We start from the raw sequence: 25,115 nt of genomic DNA on the forward strand, positions 1-25,115 counted from the left end.
GGAAACATTTCAAAAGCCGCTTATAAAGAAGTTATTTAGGTTGGGAGAGGGAGAAAGGAAGGAATTTTTAATAAATATTTTAGTAGGAGAACTTTTTATTACATGACTTCAAATTTTGTATAGTCTGCAATCACGCTTCCACGTCTTCACTTCTGTTTCCTGATACTACGAGCCTGGTGCGAAGGATAGTTTTAAGGATGACCCAACACTAAATTCCTAAACTTTTTTTACATTTTTAAAGAAAAAGAATGACTACGTGCATTTTATAGAAATGCAACAGGAAATAAAAAATAAATATAACAAAAAAAATAATAATAATAATAATAATAAAATTAAAAATACAATTACAAAGAAATACATGAATTCCTATTAATGCATTAAAACACTAGTAAAAACGCTGTCCTAACAAAAAACAACAGTCGACTAAAGGTTTCCTATTACAGAGGCGTATCCACAAGTTTTCCTGTTAAGGTGGAGATCATAAAACCTTTTTATGTACTTAAGTAACCGCCCCACTATGGTTGGCTACGGGCCGAAAGTTTTGAAATTTCAGTTTTCTAGAACGACTAAACTACACACATCAAATTTTAGGACTACCATATCAAAACAAAGGAAAATATAACGATATATTGCGTATGAAGCATCAATGTTTAGGATATTGATATTTCCTATTGAGGGAGATGGGCAGGAGGGGCGGGAAGGGCGATCGCCCCTTTTTTCACTCTCCCTCTTGTCTTATAATTGTCGAGTACCTCTGTTTTTCATATATTAAGGCTCATGTTAATTTTCCATCTTTAAAATGATTTACATCTTATTTAAACTATTTTCGCCTTGTTTTACCTTGGACTTGGACGTATTGTTTAGGGTATCCCTTTTACAGGATTCGTCAATATCGCATGTCTCTGTTGACGGTGCTGTGGTACTTGTGAACGAACATTTAACGTTACATTTTGGAGTACTACAAACTTTCTCATCTCTCTTCCAGCTTCCGAGTTTCTCGTCAAATTGCCAAACTCGCGAACAATCGCGGTCAATTGCAAAAACATAGCGAGCGCCTGGATTGATCTTACCAGCACACGAATCGAGATTTATATAATAATGAAACGTACCTAAAATGAAAAGTAATGACTTAACAGGATGAACTGAATGACATTATCCTACCTAAAGAGGCAAATCTTTCGCCGCCTTCTTGTCTGTGAATAAGTGGTAGAGAGAGCTCTGGGTATGAGGCTGTCTAAAGTGGGAATTTCCGCAATAACAAGCTTACAGATTACGGAAAGAAATCTTTATTTTACGCGAAGCATTGCTCTTTTTGCTTACATAAGCCAATCGGTTTGTGTTAGTGCCTATAAGATGAGACATAATTTTTTACTCAAAATGTTTTAACTTAGCAAAAACATTCAAAGTCCTATTCGTAGATGCATGTCTCATCGTGTCTCTTCCAAGCCTTCTTGATTTTTACGTATGCAGAAACTAATTGTCCCAAAATTAAGCTGCTTTTTGCACCCATCGGAAAAAGATGCTTTTAAAAAGGCAATTTACATAATATTAGCCCTACCAACCTTGTTCCCAGATCGTTGTAGCAAGTTAAAGGGACCTTCTTACCACCCTGTTGACGTCGATCACTTACCGTTCAAACATTGATGTTGTTGATGAAAATGTTGCTGCTTTGGCGCGTTATGAAAACGACCAATCGCTCTTTTCCATACTTCCTCACATCCGCCGAATTCTACGCCTTTAAATTCATTGCCCTTAAAAAAATCAGGCATGCTTCAGTGAAAAAGCTGTGCATGTCTACCCTCATAAGCGATGTTTTTTTCTAACTCTTTGCAATCGTTAAATTTAGAGGTTAAAATTAGAAAAACACTTCCAAATTCCTTTTACAACATGTTTTAACATTTATTGTAACACTTTTTACCTGAAGCCAATACCAGTATTTTGATGTGCCAGTGGAGCCTTTTCTGCAAAGCCATAATTTGTATGCGCTGCCTGGTACGGTGATTTGATATAGTAAGATCGCTAGTAAAGTTATGAAAATCCCTAGTCCCGTGATGCAACAGCAGCCTGATAATGAACAAAAAGTGGTAAATGTCTTTTAACAAATATCAAACTTTTATTAGTTAAATTATTAAATCACACGTACGGAGTAGTGTGATATGTCGGTTTACCCTTTAATTGCGGGGGCGACGCAGTTTAGTTTTTTATCACACTGGATTCGAGTCATTGTTATTGCTCATGTCACTAGATCAAAAATTCTCTTCTATTTTGTCGTGTAAACGGAAAGCTGATGTTGTTGTGCCTTCCTGACATAAAGTTAAGAAAAAGATCTTTATCTTTAGCTGTTTTTATTAACATGGCCCTATTTTAATTTTTCTTTTCAGAAAAACAAACAAACAGGAAAACAAACAAACAGAAAAACAAACAAACAGGAAAACAAACAAACAAACCAATTTTTGTTATGATGTGTACAGATATAACTCGAACAGCCACGGGGGATCGAAAACCGTTCCAGTTATAGAGAGATTCGGGTAATAGAGAGTTGGGAGTTTTTCCAAGTTTTTGTATAAATTTTGTATAAATGGCCAATTAAGCGCGATTTTTCTCCCTTATATGGAATGGGGACAAAATCTTTCTTTGTACAGGATAAAATCTCGATCTTGTAGGCTAAGAACGGACTGAAAAAATAAACAAGACGTATGATATACGCAAACAACCTCGCGAATAAAGTTTACAAAAAGCTGTCTATCAAATTGCGATTTTTGTTACGAAGTTAGACACGACATATTTTACTATTCAGATACGCAATAATATTTGTTACACACTTATTTTTCAAAATTGGTTTGTGAGACCTTCCTGAACGGAAAATTCCTCGAACTTTTAATTTTCGATGGGTCCGTCTTGGGTGAACCGACTGACAGGAAGAAGAAAGACCACAAACCCACAAACCCCAAAATTTGCGAAATTCATTAATTCAGTTAATTCTGCCTACATTCACTTTTAAAAAGTTTGGTGGAAACACCTTTATTTATTAGTTAGTTAAACAAGTGTTTTGAACACTTGTCTTATCTTTTTAAAAAAGAAAAAAGAAAAAAAAAGTAAAAATAGTTACCAAGATGAGATTCGAACACACGACGACTCCCGTGTTGGTGCTCAGAGAGGCAAAAATTTCCATTCTTGTAGGACACATTTGCGTTTTAATACAAGCTCACGAGCTTGTAAAAACACCAAAGAATCATGTTTGCGTTTTGTTCAAATGACATTCAAATCATTTAAGACCCATCACACATGTAGATATGAAACATTCGAATCAGTTAAGACTCTATTTACGTTAACAGAGCCAAAACAATGCAAAAAAACTGCTTGTGTCATATAAAGTTCTAGATACATGTTGCGACATTCGAATTATAAATACCCGAACAGACCAAAAAACGTTAAGGAGAGATTCGAGTTATAGGGGTTCGAGTAATATATAGTTTTTTATGAGAGTTTATTAGAAAATTCCCACCGTGCCAGCGAAATCGTTCGAGTTAAGGAGAGATTCGAGTTATGGGGGTTTGAGTTATAGATAGTCAACTGTATAAAGCTAGAGATATGTAGTTAAGAAACGTAGCTAAGAATTTATTTGTCGGATAACTTGTTGTGTTTTAACCGGATAATGTTGTATTAACATAAAGTTTCGAATTTTTTGAAGAATATAAAAGTTCATGTTTTTATTTGAATTTTTCACACGCGCTAGCACCTGTCCGAGATGATAAAGCACGCAGAAGTTTGACGTCCCGACTAACCAAGAAAATATTTCCCGTATGAACAGCCCCTTGAAAATCTTATTCAAACTGCATGTTAGAGTTTGACTTTATTCTTCACTAGTTTTTTCTTTCTCCTTTGACACCATGTTCTAATTATTTTTATGAACAATTTGGTTTAACTTAAATTATTTAATTTTATTTATCTGCCCCTTATACAGAATTTCATGGAATTGATGCAACTAAATACTGCTAATTACCCTTTCATTAATATCCAGATTGGTATCCTAGCGAAACATTTTTCTATTCTTGGCCGAAACACGTAGAATAAAATGTTTTTTCGATGCGTGATTTCAAACCAACCGCGGTTTCTTGTTTTCCTTTTTATGTATGGTGTAAACTAACGATGCATTAGAAACATTACACGTAGCAAGGAAATGTGCGGTTGATTATTGTGTCAAGAAACATGGATAATTTAAATTTTTACTAGTATTTTTTACTCACGTGTCCTGCTATTTCTTTTGTTTCTTTCAAATTTGTTTGACATATCAACCTTTAGCCTGGATTCCAATCCGCTCAGTTTACTTTGCATCAAATTATGACTAGCACAATCAACTATTGATACCAGTGCTTGTACGGAGTGCTCCTAAGGTTTGATGAAACATTTACAAACAAGTGAAAACAGCAATGAACGAACGAACGAACGAACGAACGAACGAACGAACGAACGAACGAACGAACGAACGAACGAACGAACGAACGAACGAACGAACGAACGAACGAACGAACGAACGAACGAACGAACGAACGAACGAACGAACGAACGAACGAACGAACGAACGAACGAACGAACGAACGAACGAACGAACGAACGAACGACACTAACTTTATTATCCTCGCACTCTATTTTCTGAAATGCATGCCCAATCAGTGCGTGTTGGTGCTCTTCTTGTTGCCTCTTTTCTATGTGATGTTGAGACACGGTTGCCCCTGGGAGATCAGGGGAAGCATAGAGTCCTTCCCCCTGGTAGACTGAACCAACAACTTTCACTTTCACTAATCCCAGCATGCATATCGTTGCAGTTCTACCTAAACACATAAATTATTGGAAAGAATAACAGGCACTCTGGTGTCATTAAGCAAAAACCGTTCAGTTAAAATATTAACCAATCGGTTAAGGTAAAGCTTGCAAAACCGGAATATTTTCAGCATTATGTCACAACACAAGTCACCCACCTTCTTGCTTAAAGTTGCATTCTAAATACTGCGAGTTCGTCACCACGCCCATCAGAAAGACATCTTTTGCATTGTGTAAAGTTAACTTTTGTATAACAACGTGACCAAGACGGTCGACAGTAAAACCGATCACTTCCCCTGTGCAAATAAATAAAAAAAAACGACAAAAATAAACTCAATTCATACGATCATTCACCTTCGCTTCCATTGCCCTCAGTCTTAGAAAAAGCCTTAACGCAAGGTTAAAGATTGACCCATTTTTTATGGAACATTTGTTTTGGGCCATTCTTGTCCCCAGGACGTCTTTCTGCGTGCTCGTCACATATCGAAAAGCGAAAAAGAAGCCCTGTGAACAAAAATAAATTTATACCTGGGAATAAGGTTATCCCTAAACAAATTTTATTTCAGAAGGATCCATTTTTCTTAGAGGCGGTTCTAGGAACGAGTTTGTTCAGCAAATATATATCGCAAAACCATAAGCTATAACAAGGTACTCTGTTGTAGGAGAGGCCCTGGGAACGATGTTAATCAGATCTATTTATGATCAAAGCAAACCTTCGCCGAAGTCTTCATTGCTAAATTGATCTTTCAACTTAAAATGGTAGGCGATGTCTCCATTGCCGGACTTTATGATCGTATTGGCGTATATTCTATCGAATTTTCCTTGTTTTGCCTCAATCATATCCGTCACTAGCTTTTGTACATGTGGGAAGTTTTCTAAACAGTTAATATGAATATATAAAGTATAAACTATTTGTAAAGAAGCATTTTTTTTTAACCCGTAAGCTTTCAATTTCCACAAATATTTTACCTGTTAAGCTTGGGTCCCTAAAATACTTGTTGCTTCGTGGTAGCGTTCTGTCATTTACATCGTCTTGTGGTGACGAAGCGTGACGCTTAATGCCAGTTTGCTCCGCTTCTAAGAAAGAGCTTTTTTTAAATGACATGATAATACAGAACAAGAAGCCGCTCGACATTCAAACCGGAAGATATGGGCTATTGCATGAAAGCAAATAAAACATTTTTTAAAATGCAAAGAGAGACGGTTTTGAGAAACAAAAATTTTTCCACATCGAAACCTAATGCTTCAAGGTTTGTGCATGTTTCTGAATTTTATTTACCATGCACAGCTCTCCGAAAGGGTCTGTTTTTTGAAAACCCGCCACGTGTCTGTTAAATAATAAGATAAATCAAATATTAGCATAATACGTGCTTTTAAATTATACGTAGTATTACGACCTTTAAAAAGTCGTGGTCACACCAGCTTAACTATAACTTGGACGGTTAACAATAATAACCTTTTAGAATGTGCCTTAAAGGTTTCAAGATAAAAACACCAATCGCGAGAAAGTAGCCATAAACTAAGCATTGAGTCGCAAAGGGTTGATAAAGTCCAGAGTTTGCGGAGGAACGCAGGCTATTCCAGACTGGAATATCTCCAAGTAATAACAGCTAAACGTAATAGCAGCTACGATGCTCCATTTTTTATATCACTGGACGGGGTTCTCGTCAAAACTTTTGTCACAAAAAACCTCGGTTTTTTATAAAAATGTTACTGTTTTGGAAAGCATTAAAGATTACTGCAACTTTAAATTAATACATGGCGTGTGACGTCACATGAAACTTACTATTGCCGACAACAATGAATTTTTGGGTTCCAAACGATGATTTGGCTCCATTGTGAAAATAAACATGGATGAGCACTTCAAATTCGTTATATTTGGCGGTGGTTTTTGAAAGTTCGTAAACTTTCTTCCCCTCCACTGTATAAACACTGTCAAGATCAGAAATCACAACAATCTAGAAACGAAGAAATATTGTTAAGAATGAATTCTTCAATCAACTGTTGCATGAGAGATAACCTCGTTATCACGTTGTCACGTGATTTTTAAGAGAAAGAGCGGAAGTTACAGAAATTCGGTCACACGTCAATAAACTTTCACTATTTAAGGTCTCTCCCACCCTCCGAAAAATAAAGAAGAAAGTTTATATTGCTACTGTACGTTACAATAACGTTAGGTTTACTTAGCGAGTGTGTAGAAATAGCGATATTGAGGTTTTGTAGAGTATTGTATCTCTCCCAGGGAATTTGACGTTGGTATCTTCGAGATAACGACGTGCCGGCGAGTATAATTGAGTTAGAGAATAAATATGCAAACAAATAATCAAGAACAAACAAACAAACTCTATACCTCGTTCGTACCGGCTTCCTGTTGAAAAAATCTTGTCCGATCTTTGTCGAGAGTTGCATATCCAGTGAAAAGGTTAATATGATTGGGAACAGAATTTGCTCGGTGTACTTGTAATTCAATACGCAAGATTTCTTTAATGGTCACTGGATTTGCAAACATGAGATTCAGTTTTATCTTAGCAGCAGTTAGATCTAGTCGTTGTTGATTTAGTTCACCCTTGCACCGCACCTAATATGGGAATAAAACGCCCTGACGGCGTAGATACTCGTGCGTAATGATCAAAGTAGTTAGCAATTGTTGCTTACGCTCAAAAGCTTTTAGCACAATACAAAAGTTAGAGTTCACGTGCATCAAAAATAAAAACATGATTAATCAACATTTTTTCTCGAATTTTACACATTAAGTCTTAAATAATAAGCATGATGGCAAGGCTTACCGCAGTTATTTTATTTTAGAATTATTTATGTCATGCAACAATGTTTTTCACAAAAAGGTAGTAATTTTCCTCAACAGAAGTGGGTTGTGAAAAGTACGCTGTTTTTCAATATTATTAAATTTTTCTAAAATATTTACAACTCATACTTTCACCATTGAATAAATTTAATTTTGAGTCATTTTCTTGGTAAGTCGTGATGTAGTTTCCTTTTCAAAACAAAACTGGTCACCAGAACGTTTAACATCTGTATTCAATGAAGGACATGGAAACAAGAATTCAACAACAACCTCAAACTTAGACTTTTTTTGCTGATACTAAATATCGCCCCGACTGCCTAGTCTCATCATAGCAGAACGCTTTTAGAAAGTCGATACATTGCAAATAATTTAATTAAGTTTCCTTTTGTTGCTTTTATCTCCCTTATATTACGCACCTGTCTTTTTCCAATCTCCTTAGGAAAGTAAACATATTCCACAAAGAAATCGTTATCCGATGCCTCTTCGTTCGGGAGAGGAAGGTATTGATCTAATTCTAAATCGTAATCGTTGTTAGGCGATGTGTCTAAACGGAAAACAATTTGGTTGTTTAAAACAAACTCAACTAGGTCCTAGTAATTAGTTTCAAGGCTTCTTGTATTAAACTTTACAGCAGTGTACTTTGCAGAACAAAACGAAACAGAAAGAAATTAACCTATCCATTGAGCAAATTTATCGATTCAAAGTGATCGTTTAATATTACCCCGTAAAAAGATATATATCAGTTTCATATTTACTATTGTCTAAACAGAGTTACAATAGAATAGATAGAAAACTGATAGAAATTGCCAAGTTTTTTAAATTTTCTTGGTTTTTGTGTCTTTCAAGCACAAACTTGTTCCCAAGGCTTTTTTATCATTGATATCAAAAAGCGAAAAAAGAGCCTGAAAAGTATGTTGTTTTCAACGCAAATTTTTATTTGTTGTTGTGATTGGTTTTTATGTTTGGTTCACCACTATTTAAATCACGAAATTAAAATTGTAAGTGGCAGTGGTCAGTGCTCTCTTTTTGACTTTGGCATCGAGGTGCTAATGGTCAACAAAGACCTATTTTGTTATTTTATTGTTTAGTAAAAAAAAGTAAAAACTTTCGTTTCAGACGTATGCAGTTACAAATAATTTACTAGACTGTTTTTTTTTCATACCAAATTTCAACTCGAAAGAGAAACTACAAATATTCAACGTTTGTATTGCTTTTTTTGATACATTTTGGTTCTTTGCATTGTCAAAACAATCTTAGTCACCAAATAAAATTTGTCAATTTTTGATTATAAGGTATTTCATGTACTCAGAAAATGCATGACAGTAAAACTTGAAAAACATAACTTTTAAAGCTATCTCCGAAAGTTTTTATATTTTATGTAATTAAAGAGTACTTCTACCTTTTTTCAAGAATGGTTTTAACAAAGCCGTAATTGGTGATCTTTTCTCCGCTTCATCATCCTCAATCAACAATCGTTGATAATCACTGTTTCTTCTCATCTTGCTATCACATCACAATCCGACTGCCATCTTTACTGCCCCTCTAAAACACTTAAAGGTTTTTAGATGACAAAAATACTACAGTTTGTTTCATTAAAGACAAACTCGGGCACAAGCCTTCTTACTTAGTTTTATCAATGTTACAATGACACCGTAAAAAAGCCTGGGACGTGGTTGGTGTTAATTGAATTTCATCTGCAGCTGACTAATCATATCCTTTCTATATTACTTTCACTTCCATTAAGTTCGACTGTACTTTATTTTAATACACTCTGATTGTCTTATAGAAAGGGAAATTTACCCCGGCAGAAAAGACAAATAGGGGAGATTTACTTTAACCTGGACCTGAAAGTTAAAACTTAAAGTTAAAGCTCATCGTCTAGATTGCTCAAAATCTTTCCTGAAATTTTCCTCGATGACTTTCATAAAAACGATAAGAAGATAAAATGTGTTTCGCACAATTTCTATAAAAGAGGATTTTTAACACCTCCTTTCCAAGGCATTTTGCCTAGGGGTCACAAGACCCTGGGGACGAGGTTGGATTTTTAACTGCACACTTTTTTTTTAAAGAACCTGAAATTTCTAATATATTTTCGACGATAAGCTTCCGACTTTAAACGCGATTTCTGGCCACCTCCTACTTCAAGGTTAGTAAATTTAACAAAAAGATTGAGAAATTTAATTCTTTTTCGTAGTAGAGGGGGAGACCATCTTAATATCTCAAAGTGATGACGAGTTATGGCTAATAGACGGCATGACGTCATTCCGACATTGTTGAGACGCCAATTCGTGTACTTCTCACCTCAAAAAGCTTGTCCTCATAAAAAAGAAGGCAGCCAGAAAAAGTCCACAAAAATCTAAAATTTAATTTAATTTTTAAACCCAATTAGATTTATGATGAATCTGTTAGACAAACTATGTGTATGTAGAAATTTGTTTGTAAGTAATATGAATTGACAGAACACAGAGCATATCATAAATCTTTATATATAGAAAAAGTAAAGTCTTTTTTTTAAATGGCTCTCTTTTTTTTAGGTTTTTGACAAAATCTCAGTCTGAATGTTCTTAAAAACCATCATGTATTTTTTTCTTATGTATTTTGTTTTCTTGCTTAAATGAAAATTTTGAAAATTAACCATGCAAAATTGTTCAATAATGAAAAGCCCTTGTAGGCTAAAAGATTTCAGAACAAAACTTTTACAATGTTGTACTGTCACTTCAAATGAATAAGTATTATCCCATGGTATTATATAGAACTTGCAAAAAGTTTTATGTAGTGCGTGAGATATAGGATAGAACAAACCAACGCGTTACTTTTAGGGCAAAGCGAGAGTCATTAGTTTAAGTAGCCCAAAGCGGTAAAAGAACAATAATAAAAAAGACTATCCAAAACTTGCGCGAAAAATAATACGCGCGAAGGTTCTCGTGAGCAAAAGGAACGGGTCAACACACTTATAAGCAGGTGGTTGTAATATCTAACCATGTAACAATGCACAAACGATAAAAAAGCAATTATTGACTACAGTTGATTTATTAACGATCAGAAAATAGAGTTTTCGTAAAAATGTCTTTCGTGCCGGTTTAGTTTATGCAGTTGTATGTATCAACATGGCGTACAATCAATGTTCTTGAGAATGTGCGTTTTGTTCTTCGAGGTTGGTGAAATAGGTTGCAAGTTGGGAGTCAATACTGTCCAGTTAGGCGGCAGCAAACTAATGTAGATTAATCGCTGGCTGATGGCCGTGAAACAATGATTTGTAATACATTTTAATAGGCTCCACAGTATACCGCTGTGTTATCGGTCTTAAGTAACAAGAAAGCACTGGAAGTGTGTTTATAACACAATGATATTCAAATTATACCGGTAGAAGTTATATGCGGATTCAACAGTTGTAGAATACTAAAGGTACGTAAAGCGAGCAGGGATATATGCTCCATGCTTTACTTCTCCGAATGATGAACGGAATACAATATGGAAGAATTCTGCTTGTTTAGCATCGTGTTAAACTTTACAAGATGAATAAATAATTATGTCATGGTGCTTTTTGTTACCGTAAAGTAAGCGTACTTCTTCCCAAATGTGATCTCCCCAAAATTGCACATGTGCACTAAAATACGAAGAATTTGTTCAGTGAATGGTACTAATTTGATATTGTATTATGGAAATAAAACCGTAAACATGAAATCATTTTATTGTTTATCACATCTTGTGGTATGCACATTCCTTTTAGCCATCATATTAATCACCATATCCAGTTAAGCATGCAGTTCCTCGCTGTTTTCAACAGAAAGTTTTTTCACCACATCTACAAATTTTTCAACATTTCACTGTATCACAAAATACAAAAAACCGTAAAGAAATAACCATAAAATATTCTATAAATTCAGAAAATGCATAGACATTGTACGTGGAAGAATAACAAAAACATCTAAAAGTTGATATTACGACTCAGAAATCATTACACATCAGTCTTAGTCGAAAACCTTGCCGCATCAATTACATAAAAAGGTGCGCAAATTTAATGCGAAAGTACATAATTAAACTTCAAGATAGACTGGGTAGTTTTGAAAATATGTGTGCACGTTAAATGAAGATGAAGTAAAAGTTATTCTCATATAAAAATGCAGCAGAGTTAAAACAACAAATATTCCCCGCAATAGCTGGTCAAGGTTTCCTTTGATATAACGCCTCGATTTCACAGGGAATATTTGTTGTTGAGGGGAGAAAATTATATATCCGGAACTAATAGTTTATGTATCCAATAGTTTATGTACACAGTTCATTCATTATCAATAACATTACACTTGCGCCACACAGCAGCATAGGGTTTGAAGGAATTACCATATAACAAAATTAATTTCTCAGTTGATTCTTCATTTTGTCACATGGTATAACCTGCAGCTCAACTCTACTTTCAATCCATAATTTATAACGACTGCTCTTAAAATAAACTTAAAATAAATAAAATAACAAACAAAAGTGCATTAAATTAATTTAGAAGGAAAAGAAAATATCGCAATAATACTGTCTCTTAGAGTTAAAAGTTTTAGTACTACACAATAAATGGAAGCTCATAAAATGCAAGATATATTTGTATATCCAATAATTTATTTCAAAAAAATTGTAAAATCATATTAATGAAAAAATATTCCTTCTATATATTATATAAATATATACAAAAATAAAAAAGATACAGATATAATACAAAATAATAAATATTTCAAAATATTGACGTATTGAACAAGTACATGTTTTGCATAAGAAATCCAAACTCTCTTTTGTTCTTTTGTAAACAATTTATTAACTTATTATTTTATTTTATTACTGTAGCTAAACAACACGCTGTGAGTCAGAAATTTCCAATGAAAACATGCACATGTAAACAAAAAAAGAACTCCCTCCCCCCTCCCGCTCTTATCATTGTGGCTATCTACATACATATATATTGCAGTTACTTTTAAATTATTTCATTTTCTTCGCTAATTGCTAATTTCATTTCTTGCTAATAGATACACGTGGTCATTTCATAATTTGCTTCTCTTTGTTATATTTATTTACAGGCCAGCCTGATCTTCACAGCATCATGATCTGAAAAATAAACGCATTTTACTACAGTTTCAATTTCTGCATGGTCAAATACATTATTATTAATATAAACGTGATCAAGAAGAGAACCGTCAATATGAGTTGGCTCTTGCACAACCATAGTATAGTTACTTAATACGTCTGCAAGTCCTGTGCATTCAAACGCTCACATAGGTCATCACAAAAAGATGATAAAGATAAAAAATTTAACCGGTACAAAACTCCTACAGAAATAAGTTCCTCTGGAAACGAACTTTGTACTAACGAGAAACCAGGAGTATCATTCTGGTAAATAAAAGGAAAACAACCTCTATAACACACTGCAATGCTTTTAAATTTATCTGCATCAGAATTGGGAGCAACATCAAACATAGGAAGTTGACGTGTTATTTCTGCCATGTCATGGTCAGGTAACAGCTGGGTTTCAGTTAGACATAATATGTCCGATTCCTTCAATTCTTCATCATGCTGAATGTCAATAGCATGTCTCGATAAAGATCTGACATTCAACAAAGTGATCACCAAAGAACTTTTCTCTAAAGGTCAAAATAATAATGGTGGTAATATACTTTTCAACCTCAACCTTTCATATTCATCAGATGCATGTTTATCTGCCTTGATTGCCTTTTGCCTAAATTCACCTGTTAAATACAATCCAGCTAAAGATGTGACACGACTCATAGCAACATACATTTGGCATGGATTGAATTGAGTTTGTCTGAATAAATCAAAACTAATGACAGCCTTGGGTAAACTTATCCCTTGAACTTTAAGGACAGTGCAAGCCCAAGAAAGCATCAGTGGAAACTGAGTTCTTTTGATAACCGTTGATGAAAGGTTTCTTTTTACCACATAAATATCGGTGAATGGTCGAAATATTGGGCTTAGCTTTAAACAGCGTTCAACATTGTACCCAAATTTACCAGTCCACTTGTGGTGGATAAAGGTGTTTTCCCCTCGCCAGTAGCAACAACTAGTGTGTCATTATCTATTGCATGTGGAATTTTTGAGGTCATCACAGTTTCATTTGCAGCCATTCTGAATAAATCTAATGGGTTTTCTTCTTCCTGCTCATTAGAATCTATAATATCTTCTGACCCTTTATTAACAATTACTTCCAGTTGTGTATTTTCAGTAAAACGTAATAACTCTGTCGGTAATGTATTCATATCAATGACAGTATTTTGATAAAAAGGATTATTAATTTTTAAATATTGTAAAACATCCTTTAAAATTTGTGGTCGTACAGGTTTAAAGTACACATGGTCTTATGCATTAGTTTACTTTTCAATTTTATTAACACTAACCCGCTGCAGTCAGCTGATCTGAGAAGAGCACCTCATATATTTCTGTATTTTCTACAGGTTCATTGCATATTGCCCCTTTTAGTTTTGGTGATTGTCCTTTTGGCATTATTGCAACTTTTTTAAACAATAAGCTTTGTGCAATCAAAACTCGTTCAAGTTTTCTTAATAGTGGATACCCAGAGGGAAATTCAAAAATCTCTAACTTATTTGAAACAGCCTGACATGGTATTTGGGGATTCTTAGCTTTTATCTTTTTATGGCAAGTTTCTCAGACATAACAGTTATCATTATAGCTTGAAACTAGGAAAAATTGGAAACCTTTTAGATCTGTGATATTATACTTTGATTCATCAAACTTCGAAACAGATCGTTTGTACAAACACCTATTGCATACAACACAAATATAATATGGTCCTTTAATCATTTTCTTGAAATTAAGTATCCGCCTTTCCTGAACCTCACTGTTTTTATGATCAAATGCTTTACAGAATCGTTCTTTGAATTTCTCACTATTTATTGCATAATTTTCTTTCCTTTTTGACAATACATTGTCATGCTCACTCTCGTAATACTCTTTCTGTTTTAATTTTATGTTTTTAGAGTTTAGAATGTTCTGCTTTTTTTTGTTCATTTTAATTATTTCACGTTTATCTTCATAGAGCTCTTTCTTTTTAATTTTATTTGCTCGTGTTCAACTGCATATTGTTCTTTTCTTTTTAATTTTATTTGCTCGTGTTCAACTGCATATTGTTCTTTCCTTTTTAATTTTATTTGCTCGTGTTCAACTGCATATTGTTCTTTCCTTTTTAATTTTATTTGCTCGTGTTCAACTGCATAGTGTTCTTTTCTTTTTAATTTTATTTGCTCGTGTTCAACTGCATATTGTTCTTTCCTTTTTAGTTTTATTTGCTCGTGTTCAACTGCATATTGTTCTTTTCTTTTTAATTTTATTTGCTCGTGTTCAACTGCATATTGTTCTTTCCTTTTTAGTTTTATTTGCTCGTGTTCAACTGCATATTGTTCTTTCCTTTTTAATTTTATTTGCTCGTGTTCAACTGCATATTGTTCTTTCCTTTTTAGTTTTATTTGCTCGTGTTCAACTGCATATTGTTCTTTCCTTTTTAATTTTATTTGCTCGTGTTCAACTGCATATTGTTCTTTCCTTTTTAGTTTTATTTGCTCGTGTTCAACTGCATATTGTTCTTTTCTTTTTAATTTTATTTGCTCGTGTTCAACTGCATATTGTTCTTTCCTTTTTAATTTTATTTGCTCGTGTTCAACTGCATATTGTTCTTTCCTTTTTAATTTTATTTGCTCGTGTTCAACTGCATATTGTTCTTTCCTTTTTAATTTTATTTGCTCGTGTTCAACTGCATATTGTTCTTTCCTTTTTAATTTTATTTGCTCGTGTTCAACTGCATATTGTTCTTTCCTTTTTAATTTTATTTGCTCGTGTTCAACTGCATATTGTTCATTCCTTTTTGATTTTATTTGCTCGTGTTCAACTGCATATTGTTCTTTCCTTTTTAGTTTTATTTGCTCGTGTTCAACTGCATATTGTTCTTTCCTTTTTAATTTTATTTGCTCGTGTTCAACTGCATATTGTTCTTTCCTTTTTAGTTTTATTTGCTCGTGTTCAACTGCATATTGTTCTTTCCTTTTTAATTTTATTTGCTCGTGTTCAACTGCATATTGTTCTTTCCTTTTTAGTTTTATTTGCTCGTGTTCAACTGCATATTGTTCTTTCCTTTTTAGTTTTATTTGCTCGTGTTCAACTGCATATTGTTCATTCCTTTTTAATTTTATTTGCTCGTGTTCAACTGCATATTGTTCTTTCCTTTTTAGTTTTATTTGCTCGTGTTCAACTGCATATTGTTCATTCCTTTTTAATTTTATTTGCTCGTGTTCAACTGAATAATGTTATTTTCTTTTTAATTTTATTTGCTACTGTTCAACTGAATAATGTTCTTTCCTTTTTAATTTAATTTGCTCGTGTTCAACTGCATATTGTTCTTTCCTTTTTAATTTTATTTGCTCGTGTTCAACTGCATATTGTTCTTTCCTTTTTAATTTTATTTGCTCGTGTTCAACTGCATATTGTTCTTTCCTTTTTAGTTTTATTTGCTCGTGTTCAACTGCATATTGTTCATTCCTTTTTAATTTTATTTGCTCGTGTTCAACTGAATAATGTTATTTTCTTTTTAATTTTATTTGCTACTGTTCAACTGAATAATGTTCTTTCCTTTTTAATTTAATTTGCTCGTGTTCAACTGAATAATGTTCTTTCCTTTTTAATTTTATTTGCTCGTGTTCAACTGCATATTGTTCTTTCCTTTTTAATTTTATTTGCTCGTGTTCAACTGCATATTGTTCTTTCCTTTTTAGTTTTATTTGCTCGTGTTCAACTGCATATTGTTCTTTCCTTTTTAATTTTATTTGCTCGTGTTCAACTGCATATTGTTCTTTCCTTTTTAATTTTATTTTCTCGTGTTCAACTGCATATTGTTCTTTCCTTTTTAATTTTATTTGCTCGTGTTCAACTGCATATTGTTCTTTCCTTTTTAGTTTTATTTGCTCGTGTTCAACTGCATATTGTTCTTTCCTTTTTAATTTTATTTGCTCGTGTTCAACTGCATATTGTTCTTTCCTTTTTAATTTTATTTGCTCGTGTTCAACTGCATATTGTTCTTTCCTTTTTAATTTTATTTGCTCGTGTTCAACTGCATATTGTTCTTTTCTTTTTAGTTTTATTTGCTCGTGTTCAACTGCATATTGTTCTTTCCTTTTTAATTTTATTTGCTCGTGTTCAACTGCATATTGTTCTTTCCTTTTTAATTTTATTTGCTCGTGTTCAACTGCATATTGTTCTTTCCTTTTTAATTTTATTTGCTCGTGTTCAACTGCATATTGTTCTTTTCTTTTTAGTTTTATTTGCTCGTGTTCAACTGCATATTGTTCTTTCCTTTTTAGTTTTATTTGCTCGTGTTCAACTGCATATTGTTCTTTCCTTTTTAATTTTATTTGCTCGTGTTCAACTGCATATTGTTCTTTCCTTTTTAATTTTATTTGCTCGTGTTCAACTGCATATTGTTCTTTCCTTTTTAGTTTTATTTGCTCCTGTTCCGCGGCATAGTATTCCTTACTCTGTTTTCGTTTTCTAGATTTAATATTTTCGTTAGTAGCATATTGCTCTCTTAACCTTTGTGTAACTTGCTCCTTTGAATTTTGGTATTTTTCTCTCCTCTTTTTTATTTTAATAGAAGCAGAAATCTGAGTCAAGTGTTTTTCACTTACATGAACCTTAACAGATTGTAACTCATATTAAAGAGAAGACTTGTTTTGCTTCGTCAAACAAGAGTCCTTGTTTCAACACAGAATAACCATCTGCAGTAAATGAACCATCATTTCCCCGACTATGGGAGTCAAATATAAAAAAGCAGGACTTGTTATATAAAAGTGATGTTGTGAAACCACCTATCATAAACATCATTCCACTACATTCTGTAAAATTTAAAAAATTATTTTGCAATAAAGTTAGTTCACCATGTAAATTTTCTAAAAAGGTTATAGATAATTGAGTGCCCTTTATAGAAATTGTGTTTGGAAGTTGATCAAAAAATATCCAAAATATGGACTAAATCCCAATCAGTCCAGAGTGAAGCTTTGCGAACAGTTGACCAAATGATAGCATGCATGGCATTTGCTACACATTGAGTACCAGCACTTTCGCCAAATTTTTCATTGCCTGAATGAAAATTTCCTTGAACAGACTTGACAATACTGTAAGCATCGCCTGGGTTAATCTCTGCACGAGACACCTTGGGAGTTATTATACTAAATTGTGAAAATATAAACGAGAGGGTAGTTAGCTAGCTATATAAACTGTAGCCTATGGTGACAGACAGTGGCGCCGTAGATTAGTGTTTATAGCTCTCGTACTCTGTGCGGGAGACAGGGTTTCGATTCCTCTTGACAGCGCTTCAACATGGGCGAGTGAATGTTATCATAGCCCCGTGTTAACCCACGCCATGTGAGGGAAATTGGGGAGATGGCACCACACTATGTGGGCCGTTGGATGTTGCCGGGAGTTGTCTAGTAGAGCACGGGCCCTAATTAGGTTTGCTTAGCTCAAAATGAGCATTAAATACTCTAGGACTCCCCATCTAAGCCATGGCCCCTCTTGGAAATAATAGACAGGGTATATCCATCGGTATTAGTGAGGCTAGCCATGCAAAACATGCACATCTATCTATCTAAAAACCTGCTGAAATAACACAAGGGTATAAACAATGTAAGCTTCCACAATCTTTTTTTTTATCAAGTTTCAGTTATATAGTTTTAATATGTATTTTTATTCAACATGTATTTTTATTCAATATGTTCTTTCATTCAATAAGTAATCAGTAATTTTCTTTGGTCAGTTTGGAGCAAACTGACAGGAAGGAAAAGACCTTGTGCCCCCCACCTGAAACACAACGAAATTCAAAAGACCCCTGGCAAAAGAAAGGGGTTTAAGAAAGTCGCTTAGCAAGACACAATACAGAGAATATCTTAAACGTTGATAGAACTGAAATTTAAGCAGTTGAATAATTATACTAACCCAATCAAATATTTTTCTTTGCTTTAAAAAAATAACTTCTCTTCGCAGCGTGGTGAACAAGCTGGAATATAATCAATATGGCGCGCTTGAACACGGTCACTCGAAAAACAACGACTGACTCCTGGAGCTCGGTTAAGTCATAGTTGAGTATATTCCGCCTCATTACAAAAAATAACTGAAAATAAAAAATTTGAAGGAGTATCTAGCATTGCTCATCAAATAATAAAAAAATAACAATATGTGTGATCAAATTTGTAACGCAGTCTTCATTCTTTCCCAATTTCACGAACATTAAGATACGCACAAAACCGGCGTAGAGCTAGGACGCGGGGCCAGGTCGGTTAAAAAATCTGTCGAAGAAGAAGAAGGAGAAGAAGAAGGAGGGGAAGAAAAAGACCGTCCGTTTTAATAAGATCTCGGATGTAATCCGAAATCTTATAAATAATCTTCATGAAATTCTTCCATAGTGCCGATTTTGTAAAAATATAAACCAAAAAATTTTACATTGTTTTCACTGATTAAAATTAAAGAAATAGAAAGAAATAGAAAGAAATAGAAAGAAATAGAAAGAAATAGAAAGAAATAGAAAGAAATAGAAAGAATAAAAAGAAATTGAAATTTCTTTTTATCAAGGCAATATGTAAGTAACCATTTTGTAACTGTTTTGTGAATTGATTCTCTCAATGAAATTTTTTTTTGTTTTTAATTAAAAACTAGATAAAAATAAAATAAAAATAAAAGCTTGGTGTTGTGAGGGAAGCAATGAAAACACACACGACTCCTGAATATCAGAAAGGGAACAAATCACGTGGCGTATAGAAACTTGAAACCACAAACCAGATATCGTAATTCTTAAATTTTATATTTAGAGAATTAGCACCTTGGTATTTTTCAGGCAAATGAAAATGTCCAGTGATATCACTGAAAAATGTGTTTTTGACTGAGAAAAATCACTGGACATTTTCAGTTCCCTGAAAAATACCAAGATGGTAACTCTCTGAATATAAAATTTAAGAATTAGGATATCATCCTTTTTGTCAAGCTTATATTTTGGAATTTTAAATTATTTTTTAACCAAATATAATCTATGATAGCGGCTTAAAATGTGACCCAAATAAGCAAGAACATTCCAAGAAAGGTTTAAAGTCCAACTTTCCCCACCAAGTCAAATTAGTATCCTAATTCTAAAATCACAAATGTGTAAAATGTAAGTTATACATATTTCCAAAACTACTGGAAAAAATAAACTACTATTTTAAAACCACTCTCAGTAAGTCTGGCTAATGTTATTTTCACAGATGCTGTTTAAAAACAGACTATTTAAAATCAGAATATTTTATACAGTATTTTATATATTAAGTGCGACGCGCTAAAATTATTTCTTGCGAAATATCTTTGCTTTTTAGGTACTAAACTATTCCCAGCGCTTTTAGTTTTTCCCTCTATCACGACGGTGATCGTCGAGAAAATCCTCACAACGAAGTTGTTAAGTTGCCAGCTATTTTTTGTGATAAATTTTACGACGAGCTATCAAAAGAGCTAAATGAAAACCTACGTAACGGGCCGATGTGATAGTTACTGCGAAGTTAAGGGAATAAGTTCGTGTTGGAGTGTTTATATTATAGCCTCTAAGTGTGACATCGTCAAAAATTTAGAGGAAAGAACAATGGACAGCGCTTCAAAATTTTTACAGTTAATCGCCCCCACGCGCTCAGCTAACAGCTGTTAGTAAAAATAATCGTGTACATTCTATAAAAAAGTCACACTTACCGTAAACCTTTAAAATGTTGAAAAAAAATTATTTGTACTTCCTGAAAATATTTTCCTGACAAAAAACTTTGTTTATACTCTTAATGCTTATGCTTTATGTTGTTCAAGTATCATCTTAAAACTCAAACTCTCCACCATTGCTGTTTTTTCATTATTTAATCCTATTAATGTATAACACACAAAAGACACGATGGTTATCCTTAGAAACGAGATGGATACGTTAAATGCAATATGTTTGTGCAAGGTTTTGCTTTCAATAAGGTTTTATGTTCAAGATTAAGATACCAGGTGCGATCTTCTGTCAGTCATATGACAGAGTTGCAAAAGATTAACCTGTTATCGTCTATTTTAACCCTATTCGGTCCGGGGGGGGCGGATTCCGCCCCCCCTGACGGTTTTTTTTTAATAACTCCTGATTGCTTTGTTATATGGCTATGATACTTACTGAGTTTCAACATTTATCTATTAGACACCTGCATGCTAATTTTTTAGGTCCCATACCTTTCAGAGGCTTTGATATTGGCCATTACTCGAAACTACCCCTAAAAATCTCTATGAAATCCTTATAATGGGGAAAATATAATAACTCCTGTTAGAATTATCCTTAGATCTTGAAACTTGCAACACAACTTTATTTCATCAAGAAGAATCATTTTGAATAATTTGAACACGTGACTAATCCGATTTCCCGATTTTGTCGGATTTCACCCGAAAATCGGAAAAAACGGATTTTCGGGCAATTTTTGGCAATTTTTTATGCGATCCATGTAAAAACCGGAAGATATGTTAAATAACTTTTATTTAGCTTTCAGAAACTTTAAACAGAATGTAAAAATTCGCTCTAGAACGAAAGTAATTATATTTTAAGCAGATAGTGGCATTTTTGACAATTTTCAAGCTTCTGATGACGTCACAACAAAATGTGCTGACGCAAGCAAAAGTTTATTGGCGCCATTTTGTTCCTTTTATGACGTACTATAAGTGTGCCAAGTTTGATTCAATTTGAACAATCCTATGAAAAGTTATTGAGGGGGGGCGGAATCCGCCCCCCCCGGTCATAGTATGTTCGAAAAACCCCGGACCGAATAGGGTTAAGGAGAAAAAAACACGGGTAAATACATCTTTCAAGACAGCATAACAAATCTATATTATAATACCCGTATACGTCTTAACAAATCTATATTATAATACCCGTATACGTCTGTCTGTCTGTCTGTCTGTCTGTCTGTCTGTCTGTCTGTCTGTCTGTCTGTCTGTCTGTCTGTCTGTCTGTCTGTCTGTCTGTCTGTCTGTCTGTCTGTCTGTCTGTCTGTCTGTCTGTCTGTCTGTCTGTCTGTCTGTCTGTCTGTCTACCTGTCTGTCTGTCTGTCTGTCTGTCTGTCTGTCTGTCTGTCTGTCTGTCTGTCTGTCTGTCTGTCTGTCTGTCTGTCTGTCTGTCTGTCTGTCTGTCTGTCTGTCTGTCTGTCTGTCTGTCTGTCTGTCTGTCTGTCTGTCTGTCTGTCTGTCTGTCTGTCTGTCTGTCTATAACAAATGTATATATGTATACAAATGTAGTATATAACAAATAATCAAAATAACAAGAACAAAGTGAAAACGATTTGTACTGAACAATTAAAAAGTAAGAGCACCTTGAACATTATAATATCTTGTCACTTATACCGTAAAGCCTCCACTGAACGTAAACCCTTTAATTAAGCGCTCGCCCTGTCGGTAAGGTAAGTTTTAACTTCGTCCCCAGGACGGCAAGAAAAAATAGCCCTGCTACCGCTGCTCTTAGTCTCACTCTACTAGGGTATTAAAACACGCTTTTTATTTTTTAAAAATGGAATTTTAGATTTAAAAACAATAGAGAAATAAGAATAATGACCAGTTTGGAGTTTTAATATGCTTATAAAAAAGCATGTAGTATGTGAAAGATAGTGGATTGGGTACGAAGTTTACTTAATTTACGTGACTTTTGGCATTTGAAATTTCAAAATACGTGTAAATAATTTTCAGTTGAAAGAATACCTGGGTGGTGTATTCCACTGGTCACACAGGTCACACGGGTCAAAATTTCAAAATGTTCGAAATTATGACATGATGACATTGCATATAATTTTAGCCATTTCCAGTTTCGTGATACAGCGTTGTTACAAAATACGCAATACAGAGAATTTTTAACACTCTTTCCCTTTTTATATTTTAATTAGAATGTATGTATAAGCTGCATGTAAGCACCTTACGCTGCTTAACTGCCCAAGCATTTCAGTCTCTTAACGAACTTAGTCCTCAGGTCCTTTAGAGAATTTCCGTGTTCAGAGTTCTTAATGACGTTATAACCGCTGTTTTTATTTTTTGATAGGGACATCGGAAGAGCGCTGGGGACCCGGGTTTTAATAATTAGGCTAAAGATCAACATGTTTCCCCAACCTCGTTCCCAGGGCATCCTGTATCTTTTCTGATCCAGGGATGGCGATACGAACATCGTTTTGCTGTCCTGAGATGAAAAAAAGAGACAACATGCGCTCAGAACGATGTTACATGTGGCCTTTGACTTAATAGACCCATGGACGCCACTTAAACCTGAGAGAGTGTTGAGATTGATTTTAATAAACACGCATTCTAAAAAACATTTTTTTTTAAAAGTGGAAATACTACGAAATATATACATGGATAAGAGTTTATATCACATAGAACAAAGCAGAATACCTAGTCAACCTCGTGCCTAGTAAAAAGGTATTTGTTCACCAGCGATCAAATGTGAGAATTTATCATACATACTTGGGATGAGGTCAAATTGTCACTTCAAACGAAACAAAGGTGGGTAAAACAAAAAATACTAAATACTTATAAAACACCCTCAAACAATGGTTTTGATAGTACCATGTAGGTGTGAGTATTTCTGATAAACTGGCAATTGTTTTTTGATTTGGAATGAAATACCAATTTCAACCCAGGGTCTTTTTATTTTAACGTAATCGCAGGTGAAATTTATGTGTTTATGGCGCAGAATCACCGAAAAGGGCTATCAAAATGATTGAGTATGTTGAATGTTGACAAATATCAAAAGCAAGCTAAAAACATATGGTTACTAGTCGATAAAACCCGTGAAAAAGTTCACTGAGGCAGGATAAAAATGAAAAAAAAAGCGTCATTTGAATTTTGATGACGTCAGCAACCCATCCACCAAAAAAATTAGAACTTTGTTTTCACGTTGCTTCTATTGTGTAGAGTTCAAACTGCTGAGCAAGAAAATGCATTTGATGATGTGCTTTTGATGAACGGTTAATAAGATATAGGGTTTAAAAACTTTGCTGACGTCAGCAAAGACCTGCGAAAACACACAAAAATATTTTTAAGAAATTTGTTTACCTGTTACCTTCATCGTATAGGTCTTGAAACGCTGATCAAGAAAATGTATAGGATCGTGTATCTGTGACAAACGTTTGCAGAGATATTGGCGTTTAAAGGTGTTTTGATGACGTCATCAACCCGTTCATTCCGAAAAATTCATTCGGGAAACTTACCTAAATTGGTCCCAGACACTTTTCCGTAACGGAATTTTATTGCAACTATAAAAAGCGAACAACAAGAAGTAGCAACTCTTGGATTCAACAACTGGAATCTCTACCATATTTACAATTATCGAAAATGAAAACTAAACGAACAGGATCATTCAACTGTCAAGGTCTAAATAGCAAAATAAAACAAATGCAGATCGCAGACGACTTCTTACAACATGATCTATCAATTATGATGGTACAAGAAACCCATAATAAAGGTAACCAGATCATCAATTTGATTTCAACGAAATGGGACTGGAATCATTGTTAAACCAAACATTAACGTCGTCTTTAAACCAATCTCAGATAGAATTTGCATGTTAACAATGAAAAATGCTAACAACGTTACATGTATCTATATTAGCTCTTATGCTCGGACGCTAGAAACAACAATGAAAAAACCTGATGAAACAACCAAATTTTACGATGTCATTAAACTTCCATCTAAACGACAAGCATTAGTAATCTTAGGCGACTTTAATGCAAAAACAAAAACACAAGTAAACGACAACAACAAAAACATTATTGGAGATTATGCTAAAAGCCCGATAAACAAGAATGGAGAAATACTACTTGAATTCTGTAAACTAAATAATTTGAAAATCACTAACATATGTTTCAAACACAAACCAAGTCATCGCACCACATGGGAATCACCTGTAAACGCTCAAAATAATCGCAAAAGTCCATACAGAAATCAAATCGATACATATTTATAAAGAACTGCAAAAATACAACAACTTTCGACTCCAGATCATACAACACCTTTAAAACGAAATCAGTTCATAAACCAGTCATCGCAACTGGTAAAATTAAATGGAATAAATTCCAGAATATTACATCAACTAAACTTTTTAACATCGAAAAACTGAAAAATGAACAAACTGCCAGAAACTACAGCTCCGAAGTAGAAACACTTCTAACAGACTATCCACCTCAACCTGAACAATCAAACCAAGAAGTATGGGACAGTATTACCAAAACACTCAAATCAGCAGCAGAAAATATCATAGGATATAAAAAGTATCAATTAAAACACGAAGATGAAGAAATACAGATGCTATCAATTCAACAAAAACAAATAAATATCAACACGCCACAAAAGATCCAGTAAAACGAAAAGAAATGAAAAAAAAAACGAAATCGAATTCTAACTGAAATCCATACATTTTTATTAAACAAAG

The 25,115-nt window shown here is 33.9% G+C and overlaps 1 protein-coding gene across 4 annotated transcripts; it reads right to left on the reverse strand.

Annotated features, from left to right (window-relative positions):
• Positions 1 to 217: 217 nt before the first annotated feature.
• LOC130645273 (uncharacterized) lies at positions 218 to 20,518 on the reverse strand. Of its 4 annotated transcripts, none has more exons than XM_057451232.1 (13): positions 20,387 to 20,518; positions 9,024 to 9,174; positions 8,041 to 8,168; positions 7,172 to 7,399; positions 6,608 to 6,779; positions 5,791 to 5,898; positions 5,535 to 5,696; positions 4,980 to 5,117; positions 4,630 to 4,832; positions 4,248 to 4,389; positions 1,919 to 2,064; positions 1,631 to 1,751; positions 218 to 1,109 (listed from the first exon to the last, which is right to left on the reverse strand). In XM_057451232.1, the coding sequence occupies exons 2-13, from the start codon at positions 9,121 to 9,123 to the stop codon at positions 805 to 807; spliced, it is 1,953 nt and encodes a 650-aa protein (XP_057307215.1). In that variant the 5' UTR covers positions 9,124 to 9,174; positions 20,387 to 20,518; the 3' UTR covers positions 218 to 804. The 4 variants fall into 4 exon arrangements, with proteins under 4 accessions (XP_057307215.1, XP_057307207.1, XP_057307197.1 ...); XM_057451224.1 differs by having other exon boundaries at positions 9,024 to 9,166; positions 20,387 to 20,516; XM_057451214.1 differs by lacking the exon at positions 20,387 to 20,518 and adding an exon at positions 14,335 to 14,778 and having other exon boundaries at positions 9,024 to 13,245.
• Positions 20,519 to 25,115: the final 4,597 nt, after the last annotated feature.

This window comes from Hydractinia symbiolongicarpus, chromosome 1 (genome assembly GCF_029227915.1).
Source record: "Hydractinia symbiolongicarpus strain clone_291-10 chromosome 1, HSymV2.1, whole genome shotgun sequence".
Lineage (NCBI taxonomy): Eukaryota > Metazoa > Cnidaria > Hydrozoa > Anthoathecata > Hydractiniidae > Hydractinia > Hydractinia symbiolongicarpus.